At 52.0% G+C, this 11,990-nt stretch overlaps 1 protein-coding gene across 1 annotated transcript; it reads right to left on the bottom strand.

Moving 5' to 3' along the window:
- Positions 1-7,854: 7,854 nt before the first annotated feature.
- Positions 7,855-10,857, bottom strand: LOC125685425 (PHD finger protein 7-like). The gene is made up of 10 exons (XM_048928440.1): positions 10,815-10,857; positions 10,404-10,495; positions 10,211-10,312; positions 9,829-9,953; positions 9,510-9,672; positions 9,276-9,418; positions 8,981-9,094; positions 8,707-8,825; positions 8,517-8,542; positions 7,855-8,244 (listed from the first exon to the last, which is right to left on the bottom strand). Exons 1-10 carry the CDS (start codon positions 10,855-10,857, stop codon positions 7,855-7,857), a joined length of 1,317 nt encoding a protein of 438 aa, XP_048784397.1.
- Between the last annotated feature and the right edge of the window lie 1,133 nt (positions 10,858-11,990).

Below are 11,990 nucleotides of genomic sequence, written 5' to 3'. Positions count from 1 at the left end.
GCTTGGTCACACTCTACAAAGCCGCCTGGCGGACAGGGCGCATCTCCAATTGCAGGACTTTGTCCTGGAGGCGGTTGGAAAGGCTGCAATTGCTTTCTTTGCGCCCAGGCTAAGCTGGTGTGAGCCCCTCGGGGCACAAATCTGCCTGCTCCGTTCAGGTCCTCACCTTCTGGTTTGCCTGCTTGACCTTGGTTGTGAGGGCAGCATAATCAATGTGCACAGTTCCCTGGTCTGTTGGTGTTTCGTCAAAAGAGATGTTGGCAAAAATCTGTAGGAGAGAAAAGAGCAGGATCTCATGAGGACAGGAAGAAGGGGAGCGTCCCGGCAGGAAGCAGTCAGGATCGCTCGAGGGAACTCACCAAGCAGAACTCGTGGACCCTAAACCCGATCTGGTCAAACATGCGCCCGTAGGTGTCCAGGTCGTAATCGACCGAGCCACACAGCACGCACGCTGCAGAGGAGAGAGCAAATGTGAGCAGCGGTGAGCAGGTGGCGGGGCCAGGTGTCCCTGAGGGCCGTCCCCAGGGTCCTGCTCTGTGCCTGCCGTGCTGGCTGGAGGCGGTGGAGGGGAAGGGGCCACGGCAGGCCCAAGGCAAGGCAGCCACAGCCCAAGATGGGCCCCCTTGCCAAGGAGCAGAGGGGCCCTGCCCCAGGCCTGTCTGGGAGCTCCTGCCTGCCCCTTCCTCCCCTCTCAGCTCTCAGCAGCAGGCACAGCCCCAGCACCCCTCTGCCCAGTGTCGGGAGCGGGGCTCAGGGATGCTGCGCTCTCACCTGGCTCTTGCGAGTCAGACAACTTCCGCTTCCTAGCATACATGATTTGCGTCGACGGTGAGCACTGCGAGAGTCCCTCCTCTCTCCACGCCTCACCAGGCCGCAGTGACTCCCCCTGAGCCCGGCAGCCTTTGCTCTGCTCCAAGCTTCACGCGTCACAATGGCCGCTCTGTGACACCCACTGTGACATCACGGTCACCGCCTCATGGGCGCGGGCCCTTGGCTTCCAAGCAGGAGGGTGGCAGCTCCACCAAAGGTTTCTGGGGGCAACCTTTCATAGAATCATAGAATTGTAGAATCACAAGGTTGGAAAGGACATACAGGCCCATCTAGTCCAACCGTCCTCCCGTCACCATTCGTACCACGAGCCACTAAACCATATCTCGTAGCTCCTCATCCGGACGCCTCCTGAACACTGCCAGGGACGGCGACTCCACCGCCTCCGTGGGCAGCCATTCCAGTGCCTGACCACTGTCGGGGGGAAAAAGTTTTTCCTCATGTCTGATCGTAGCCTCCTCCGGTACAACTTGTGGCCATTTCCTTGGGTCCTGTTTGTTGCCTGGGAGAAGAGGCCAAATTCCTCTTCACAGCCTCCCTTCAGGAAGTTGTAGAGTGCAATGAGGTCTGCCCTGAGCCTCCTCTTCTCCAGACTAAACAATCCCAGCTCCCTCAGCTGCTCCTCCATCTAGTCCAACCGTGCTCTCATCACCATTACTACCACGAGCTCAGCTTGGTGTCATCTTCAGACTGGCTGACTTTGCACCTCAGCTTTTTCCATCTCTGAGGAAGCCAGGTCTCTGTTCTCGTTTATTAGAGGGCTTACGCTCTCCTTGCTCTGTTTCCTCCTGCCTATGTACCTGCATAACCCCTTCTTGCTATTTTTCTCGCCCCTTGCCAATTTCAACTCCATCTTTGTCTTGTGTTTTTTGATCTTATCTCTGAACATGCAGGCAATCTCCGTATATTCTTCCCAGGCTATTTTTTTTGTGATATTTAACTTACAACTTTAGTATTAAAGGCTGAGTGAACTGGGTCTGTTCAGCCTTGAGAAAAGGAGACTGAGAGGGGACCTGATCCAGGTCTATAAATATCTAAGGTGTGGGGGGCAGAATGGCGAGGCCGGACTCTTTTCAGTGGTGAGTGGAGACAGGACAAGGGGAAACGGCCAGAAACTGGAGCATAGGAAGTTCCGCACAAACATGCGCAAGAACTTCTTTACAGTGAGGGTGACGGAGCACTGGAACAGGCTGCCCAGGGAGGTGATGGAGTCTCCTTCTCTGGAGACGTTCAAGACCTGCCTGGATGCCTACCTGTGCTACCTGGTGTAGGGAACCTGCTTTGGCAGGGGGGTTGGACTCGATGATCTCTGGAGGTCCCTTCCAACCCCTACAATTCTGTGATTCTGTGATTCTGTGATTCTGTGATTAACGCTTAATTATTTAGTCAAATTAGCTAATTATCTCAAATATATACAATTCTCTCCATTTGGAACAACGGGTAAAGAATGGTTACTCAGCGAAACTCTTGAACAACTACTTCTTGGAGCAAATAATAGAAATTTTCATATCATACAGACTGTGTTCTCTAACATTCTTGTGTATTAACGACTGATGTTTTTTTATTTTGAGGGAGCTAGATTTGTACTCCCTGTCTTCCTTTATTTTTAATACACACTGCTACAAAACTTGTGTATATGTAGGTCACTCTGAGTGTAATCCCTCGTATTTATTTCAATTGTAAGTGCAAGAGACAGAGAGCTCAAGAACAGTATTTTATAGAGCAAATTCTTGGCTACTGTGTTTTAACATAGCCACCACCATTAGCATATGCAACCTCTCTAGCAATGAACAAGAGCCTGTATGCCATGCTTATGAAAATCTGCATCATCTACTACAGGCTATCTACTCACGCTTTTGCCACTACTGAAAGGCACCATGTACCACTTAACTCTGCTCACAGCTGTGGAGACACTGTTTGGTGTCCAGAATAGTTCAACAAGCATTAATGAATGTCATTGAGTTCCATTTTTTTTCACATTGATTTCATTACGTTATTTTTTTCATGCACATTTCCATGTCAGATGCTGTTTTGTTAGACTGCTCCTCTTCTGCCATCTATCACATGCTGACAGAATGTGGTGAAATAGTGGTGGGAAGGTTCAACCTCGACTGCCATACCACCAACATCTGCTTCAGACATCGTGGTCCAGCATAATAAAATGGGAAGCATCATAACTGTGAAACATGTGCCATCATCAAACAAGCCAAGAGGATGAAACCTCTCTGGGAGGAAGGGCGATGGCAAAAGTACAAACATGGGGAGGCATGGCAGGTTGATTATATCTCCTTGCCACGATCTCGCAATGGTAAGCATTATGTGCTTACTACTGGTGGAGGCAACCACTGGGTGGCTCAAAACATATGCAGTACCCCATGCTACTGCCCGAAACACCACACTGGGTCTTGAGAATCAAGTCCTGTGGCGACATGGCACCCCAGAAAGGATTGAGTCAGATAATGGGACTCATTCCAAAAATTCTCTTGTAAATACTTGGGCCAAAGATCATGGCATCGAGTGGATTTACCATATTCCCTATCGTGCACCAGCCTCTGGTAAAATTGAACACTACAATGGATTGTTAAAAACGATGCTAAAAGCACTGGGTGGCGGAACATTTAAGCACTGGGAGAAACATCTGGCAGAAGCTACCTGGTTAGTCAATACCAGAGGATCTATCAGTCGTGATGGTCCTAACCAATCCAGTTCCCTACATACCGTAGAGGGAGATAAAGTCCCTGTTGTACATGTAAAGAACATGTTAGGAAAGGCAGTTTGGGTTCTTCCAGCTTCTGGAAAGGGCAAACCTCTCCGTGGTACAGTTTTTGCCCAGGGACCAGGATCCACTTGGTGGGTAATGCAGAAGAATGGGGATGTCCAATGTGTACCACAAGGAAACTTGATGCTGGGGGAGTGCAGTTACTAATTCTATGTATATGCATATAACCATGTGTGTGTAATGCATTTTAATTTTTTTGTTTGTTTGTTTTTTGTTTTTTGTTTGTTTGTATATATGTATATATATTTTAAGCATGATGTAACGATGTAGAATAAGGGGTGGAATGTCATGGTTCGATGTTTTTGTTTTTGTTTTTGTTTTTTGTTTTTGGGTTTCAGTATTCCACATCAAAACGTCATGTAGTGTACGGGGCATTAAAGTGTCACTGCCCCAGTTCCAGGTACTTATCCCTGTACATCACAGAAGTCATGTCTCTCAGTGCCACATCTATCCTCTTCTTCAACACCACAAGGGAAAGTGAATCCCCCACCTCCCTGAGCAGGCTGCTCCAACGTCCAACCACTCTTTCTGGAAAGAATTTTTTCCTAATGAGCAACTTCAATGTAAGCACGCTCACTGCTCTTCATTAGTGCTGAAACTGAAAACGTAGAAGAGCCTCTCTCTCCTTGCAGCCCTCCATGTTTATGTCTCCTCTTGAGATCCCCAATCTGTCTGTGTGTTTTCTCACCTGAGGTACCTTCAGGAGTGCCTTAGTCCCTTGGAAAAAATGCATCTTCGCACCAACAACCATCCCATTGCAGGTTTTGGTGCAGAACTTGTATACACATAGGATATTTTGCAATCTCTGTGGCTGGTATGCCTGAGTATCTCCATGAGTAAAGTATCTTCGCATTGCAATTCCTTTCATTATTATATCGATTTTACAATCAGATTCCAATGAAATAGAAGAAATTAGAGAATCACAGGACAGCTGACACTGAAACAAACCTCTGGAGATCATCTCACTGACCCCAGTATCTGAAGTAATGAAGCATAGTCTTTGGCTGAGCAGATGGCTACATCCCTGTGTCCTTAGTCACGCTGACACAAAGGGTTTTTAAAGATTTGCTCATTTCCTAATACCATGACCACGACTTCTTGCAAAGAATTACGAGAACAAAATGAAGGTAGTTAACATCATCCTGTTCTGTTGCTCCTCAAGGAGTGTTCCTGTTTGCTTATATCCCAGAACTCTAGCTCTCCATCCTTTTTCTTACTGCAGTATCCCTAAGTCTCAAATGATCCAGCTTTGCATATACACCTTGTTGACTTACCCTATTTGAACAATGGATTCTGTGGCACATAGAGATGGGAAAAAGTGAGCCAGGACATTAGAGAAGAAGGATGTGTGAGAAAAGGAGACTTGTAGCACTGCCTGAAAAGATTCTTTCCTGAAAAGCCCTCTGGATGAGAAGTGTGGCACATAGAGATGGGAAAAATTCAGGAGGAACAATTGAGCAGGAGCCCGGAGTCGTTGCTCAACAGGTCAGATGAGACTGCTATATTTCTGTAAAAGGTTTTTCACATTCTGATACATCCCTTTTTGTCCAGCAATAGAACCTCATTTATTTAATCACATGAATTTCCCTGAAGTCCTGTTTTCACCAGTGCATCTTGCTAAGAGTAAAAAATCACAGGAAAAATGGGAGAAAACGCAGATTTTTCTCTTTAATGAGTACATTTCATGGAATCAGAGAATGGCCTGGGTTGAAAAGTGTCTCAAAAATCATCCAGTTTCAACCCTCCTGCCATGGGCAGGATTGTCAGCCACCAGACCAGGCTGCCCAGAGCCACATCCAGCCTGGCCTTGAATACCTCCAGGGATGGAGCATCCACAGCCTCCTTGGGCAACCTGTTCCAGTGCATCACCACCCTCTGAGTGAAAAAACTTCCCCCTAATATCTAATCTAAGCCTCTCCTGTCTTAGTTTTAAAACCATTCCCCTTTGTATCCTATCGTTATCCACCCCTGTAAGCAGTTGTAAAAGGGGTCAGAAAGATATGGTGATCTTATGCACCAGGGTCAAAATGAGCAGCTTATGCTGAGGCTCTAAGAACTCCTTAGAAGATCTGGGAGAAAAATAAAAAGAAAAAAAAACAAAACAAAACTAATTAAGAATGTGAATGAGTGAGAGGATGTGAATGTGTTGCTTTTTGTATTTCATACGCACCTGACATTTTCCACAGTTCCCAGTGAAAACAGCTCTTAAAGATTTGAATTTCAACCAGCCGTCTTGCAGCTTCAAGTTGTTAAAAAGTTGAAGAGGGGCTCCCTTCTGTTTCTACGCTCAGTACAAGTACTGGAAGGCCACAATGAGGTCTCCTGAATCCTTCTCTTCCCCAAGCAACAAACCCGGTTCCCTCAACCTTTCCTCATAGCAGAGGTGCTCCAGCCCTCTGGTCATCTTAGTGGCCCTCCTCTGCACCTGCTCCAAGAGCTCCACGTCCTTCATGTACTGGGAGCCCCAGGCCTGGATGCAATACTCCAAATGCAGTCTCACAGGAGGTGAGTAAAGGGGGACAATCCCCTAGCTCTCCCTGCAGGCCACTCCTTGTTTAATACTACCCAGGATACAGCTGGCTTGTTGGGCTGCTAGCCACACTGCTGCCTCATGACCACCTTCTTGAACACCAGGACATGTAAGTTCTTCTCTGCAGGCTTGCTCTCAAGGGGTTCTTCCTCTAGTCTGTGTAAATATCTGGGATTGCCCAAGCCACAGAGCACCGCCTTAGGTTCCAATAGGCCCACTTCTCCAGCCTGTCCAGGTTCCTCTGGATGGTTTCCCTTACCTCGAATGGATCGACAGCATCACTGAGCTGGGTGTTGTCTGCAGACTTGCTGAGAGTGCGCCCAACTCCATCGTCTATATCCTTTATCAAGGTGTTGAAGAGCACAGGACCCAAGTTCTCTGTTTTCATTTATCAGAGGTGGAACACTTTCCTTGGTCAGTCTCTACCTGCCCATGGACCTGTAGAAACCCTTGCTATTTTTCACATCCCTTCCAAGTTCAGATCCTCCTGTGGCTTTGCTTTCCTGATCTCATCTCTACACATGCAGACAATGGCAGCACCCATCCCAAGCCCGCTGATCCCTAGGGGGCACCTCTCGTGACCGGCCTCCACCCAGACAGAGAACCGTTGATCACAAGCCTTTGGCTGCCATCAGCCAACCACTTCTTCATCCAGCGAGCACTGCCTCCTTCAAATCCATACCATTCCCATTTACAGAGAAGGATGAGGTGAGGGACCGTGTCAAAGGCTTTGCAGAAGGCCGGGGAGATGACATCCCTCGCCTTTTCCCCGTCCACCGCTGCCACCCTCCATCACAAAGGGCCACCAGATTGATTGGTCAGGCAAGATCCGCCTTTGGTGAAGCCACGCCAGCTGTCTCGGGTCACCTCTTGGTCTCCTGTGTGCCTTCACATGGTGAGCAGGAGGATCTGCTCCATGATCATCCCAGGCACAGAGGTGAGGCTCACCAGCCTCTAGGTCCCCGGGTCATCCTTTCTGCCCTTCTTAAACTTGGAGTCATGTTTCCTTTTTGCCAGTCACCAGGGATTTCACCCAACTGCCATGGTTTTTCAAATCTGATGGAGAGCGGCTCTTGTAAGGCTTCACCTCGGCTCGCTCCATCTAATGCCTGGACCAGGAAGTTATCCTCAACAGGCCCCAGGAATGCCCTGGATTGTCTGCCACCCGCCGTGCCGCTATCCCAGCGGCCATACGTGCGGGTGGTTGAAATCCCCCATCAGGACAAGAGCCTGCAAGCGTGACACTTGCTGCAGCTGAAGCAAGAGGGCCTCATCAAGGAAGGTGCTGAGGAGGAGGAAACCCTGTGATCCCAGCGCCTTAGTCTGCCCACATCAGGACAAGCGGAGAAAAGGAAGCTGACAAAGAAATGGGTGGGGGATGGTTGGGTTTATTGTGTTGGACACTTGGGGCTAGAGCCAGCACATGGTACTGGCCCGCGGCTGTTTCCATGCGTCTGCCTTCAGGCAAATTGTGCCGGGGTGCGGATGTTGGCTCCGATCTTAGACCCAGGAGTGCCTTTGTGCCTGGGATGCCCCCCCGGTTGGAACTGCTTCCATGTCACCTTTTTTGGGCTGATTGTGCGGGGGGTCAGCAGATGTTGGATCGATGTTGCACCCAGGAGTGACAACATGCCTGGATAGACCGCACTGTTGGAACACGGCATCTTCTTTTGGGCTTATGGGAGGTGGTTGTTGGCTTCAATGTTAGACCCGGGAGTCACTTCATGGCCGGGAAAGCCTCTGCTGTTGGGGCTTTCTCCTGCAGCCTCTTCTGCACCGGCTGAGGACATATGTGGCTCGTTGTGCCACTGAGGAACGGCTTTGCATGCGGGCCTCCCCTGTCTGCCCGGGCCACTCCGCAGGGTGTGAATGCAGGGGAGCCCTCGAGGACCTCCGCCTTGCCGCTCTGGTGGTGCTGCGGGTTCTGTTCTGAGCAGCTGGAGATGGTGTTCGCCTGCTGCCTCGAGGTCTTCTGGTCGGGCTCTGGGATCCTGGGGCCCGACCTTGCAGCGGGGAGCGGCTTCGTGTGCGGCTTGTTCTCCGCTGCCTGGGACGCCTCCTGCGTGCAGCTGCTGTGGCTGCTCTGGAGGATCCCGATCTGCCCCGTCTGGTGGAGATGCGGGAGCTGCTTTCAGTGGCTGGGGTGGGTGTATGGCTGCTCCCATGCTGTGCTTGGTGCTGCTCCACTGTATCCTGATGGTCAGGACCATGTGAGCAGGTTGTCCCCAGCTCACTGGTCTGGCAGCTGAGCTGCGGCAGCTGGGACCTGTGTGATGGCTCGGATGCTGCCTGGCTGTCGGGGCCGGAGCAGTTGTGCTCGTGCTCCTGGGGGCTGTGGGATGGCTCCAGGCTGCTCTGCTGGCTGGCAGTGCTGAGTGCCGCGAGCTCCGAGATGGCGGCGGAGGCTGTAAGGGGAGGCGGAAGGTCAGCAGGAGGAACCTGTAGCTCCGGGTAGGGACAGGCTGCCATCCCTCCTGGAGCAGAGAGACTCTGGCAAAGCTGCCCCGAGCACTTGCTGCCAGGCCTTGCCTGGCCCCATCCCCGTGCCTCGCGACTCATCGCCTCTTACCGGTACCCAGGCCAGCACATCTGTCACAGTCCCACATGTTCATCCTGATGCTTGAGTAGGAGCACTGCCGGTGGGTGCTCTCCACTCCACAGGAGCTGCACAGGATCAGCTGCCAGGGCCTGGGGAAGCAAGGGGGTTGTGGCTTTGAGGACCAAGTGAGCCTAGCCAGGGAGTCCCCGGCACATCTCTGCTGCTCAGTCCTTGCTGCCCCAGCCTGTGCTGAGGCTCCGTGACATCCCCCACGGATCCACAGAGAGCTGCTGCGGTAACTCACCCCTCTTCTTCTGCCAGCTCCCTGCCTCCGTGGTAAAAGCACACGATGGCATCACAGCACCTGTGCCTCTGCTGAAGTGTTGCGAATGCACGCTCGTCCTCCCATGCTGGTGTTCTATAAAAGAAGGGAGGGAAAGTGATGAGGCTCCAGCATTGCCAGCACCAGATCCAAGGTTATCCCCTCTCATCCACCCCAACCCCATTTCCAGCTTCTCCATGAAGCTGAGGCACGTGCTCCTGTGACGGCCAAAGGCCAGGACTGCAGAGACACTCGCTGGCAGGCCCAGTGTTCACACCTTCTCATCTGCATGGTTTGGCAGAAGGACACCACGCTGTCTGGGATTCGGATCCCGAGGATGGACATCTCTATGCAGAAAAGAGCATTGTCTTGACAGACAGGGCAGCGGAAGCACTCCTTGCCATCATTCAAGGCCTGTTGCTGCAGGAGAAGAACAAGCAGAGTGAGCGTGAGCAGCGCCTGGTGCTGCTTAGCACTAAGCGTGCCTGCAGGGTGAGGGGAGGACTCCTACCTGGATGCAGTCCCGGTGGAACCAGGCATGTTTGCAAACCGAGCACGTCAGGGTGTGGTAGGATGCAATGTTCCCCACGGTCTCCTGGCAGATGGCGCAGCGGGTGCCGGTTGCTGAAGCTGTCACTGCTGTCTGTCGAGGGCAGTGCTCGAAGCAGTAGGACCTGGGGGAAGATGGAAGGGATGGGCACGCTGAGAAGTGATGGGTGGAAGGCAGAGGACTGCGAAGGAGCCCCAGGCCCTGTCTCTGGCTCTGGCAGGCTGCTGGGAGCTGTCGCTGCGGGATCCTCCCTGGCTTGGCTGCTGCTGACAGCCCTTACCTGTTCAGCCCAAAGAACTGGGTGATGCACTGCCCGTCCTTGGCACACGGCAGGTGGAAGCTTCGTTCACAGCCGCTCTCTGTGCACGTGATGGCAGCGCCCCTCTCTCCACAAACACAGCATTGCTGGAAAGAGCAGAACAGCCCCATCAGCAGCAGGCTCAGGGCCTCTGCAGCCGGCCCCAGACCTCTGGGCAGGGCACAGGGTGTGGGAATTGCTTGGTCACACTCTACAAAGCCGCCTGGCGGACAGGGCGCATCTCCAATTGCAGGACTTTGTCCTGGAGGCGGTTGGAAAGGCTGCAATTGCTTTCTTTGCGCCCAGGCTAAGCTGGTGTGAGCCCCTCGGGGCACAAATCTGCCTGCTCCGTTCAGGTCCTCACCTTCTGGTTTGCCTGCTTGACCTTGGTTGTGAGGGCAGCATAATCAATGTGCACAGTTCCCTGGTCTGTTGGTGTTTCGTCAAAAGAGATGTTGGCAAAAATCTGCAGGAGAGAAAAGAGCAGGATCTCATGAGGACAGGAAGAAGGGGAGCGTCCCGGCAGAAAGCAGTCAGGATCGCTCGAGGGAACTCACCAAGCAGAACTCGTGGACCCTAAACCCGATCTGGTCAAACATGCGCCCGTAGGTGTCCAGGTCGTAATCGACCGAGCCACACAGCACGCACGCTGCAGAGAGAGAGCAAATGTGAACAGCGGTGAGCAGGTGGCGGGGCCAGGTGTCCCTGAGGGCTGTCCCCAGGGTCCTGCTCTGTGCCTGCCGTGCTGGCTGGAGGCGGTGGAGGGGAAGGGGCCACGGCAGGCCCAAGGCAAGGCAGCCACAGCCCAAGATGGGCCCCCTTGCCAAGGAGCAGAGGGGCCCTGCCCCAGGCCTGTCTGGGAGCTCCTGCCTGCCCCTTCCTCCCCTCTCAGCTCTCAGCAGCAGGCACAGCCCCAGCACCCCTCTGCCCAGTGTCGGGAGCGGGGCTCAGGGATGCTGCGCTCTCACCTGGCTCTTGCGAGTCAGACAACTTCCGCTTCCTAGCATACATGATTTGCGTCGACGGTGAGCACTGCGAGAGTCCCTCCTCTCTCCACGCCTCACCAGGCCGCAGTGACTCCCCCTGAGCCCGGCAGCCTTTGCTCTGCTCCAAGCTTCACGCGTCACAATGGCCGCTCTGTGACACCCACTGTGACATCACGGTCACCGCCTCATGGGCGCGGGCCCTTGGCTTCCAAGCAGGAGGGTGGCAGCTCCACCAAAGGTTTCTGGGGGCAACCTTTCATAGAATCATAGAATTGTAGAATCACAAGGTTGGAAAGGACATACAGGCCCATCTAGTCCAACCGTCCTCCCGTCACCATTCGTACCACGAGCCACTAAACCATATCTCGTAGCTCCTCATCCGGACGCCTCCTGAACACTGCCAGAGACGGCGACTCCACCGCCTCCGTGGGCAGCCATTCCAGTGCCTGACCACTGTCGGGGGGAAAAAGTTTTTCCTCATGTCTGATCTTAGCCTCCTCCGGTACAACTTGTGGCCATTTCCTTGGGTCCTGTTTGTTGCCTGTGAGAAGAGGCCAAATTCCTCTTCACAGCCTCCCTTCAGGAAGTTGTAGAGTGCAATGAGGTCTGCCCTGAGCCTCCTCTTCTCCAGACTAAACAATCCCAGCTCCCTCAGCTGCTCCTCCATCTAGTCCAACCGTGCTCTCATCACCATTACTACCACGAGCTCAGCTTGGTGTCATCTTCAGACTGGCTGACTTTGCACCTCAGCTTTTTCCATCTCTGAGGAAGCCAGGTCTCTGTTCTCGTTTATTAGAGGGGTTACGCTCTCCTTGCTCTGTTTCCTCCTGCCTATGTACCTGCATAACCCCTTCTTGCTATTTTTCTCGCCCCTTGCCAATTTCAACTCCATCTTTGTCTTGTGTTTTTTGATCTTATCTCTGAACATGCAGGCAATCTCCGTATATTCTTCCCAGGCTATTTTTTTTGTGATATTTAACTTACAACTTTAGTATTAACGCTTAATTATTCAGTCAAATTAGCTAATTATCTCAAATATATACAATTCTCTCCATTTGGAACAACTGGTAAAGAATGGTTACTCAGCGAAACTCTTGAACAACTACTTCTTGGAGCAAATAATAGAAATTTTCATATCATACAGACTGTGTTCTCTAA

The sequence above is a fragment of the Lagopus muta genome, chromosome 1 (genome assembly GCF_023343835.1).
Source record: "Lagopus muta isolate bLagMut1 chromosome 1, bLagMut1 primary, whole genome shotgun sequence".
Lineage (NCBI taxonomy): Eukaryota > Metazoa > Chordata > Aves > Galliformes > Phasianidae > Lagopus > Lagopus muta.
This window is presented reverse-complemented; position numbering and strand designations above follow the sequence as displayed.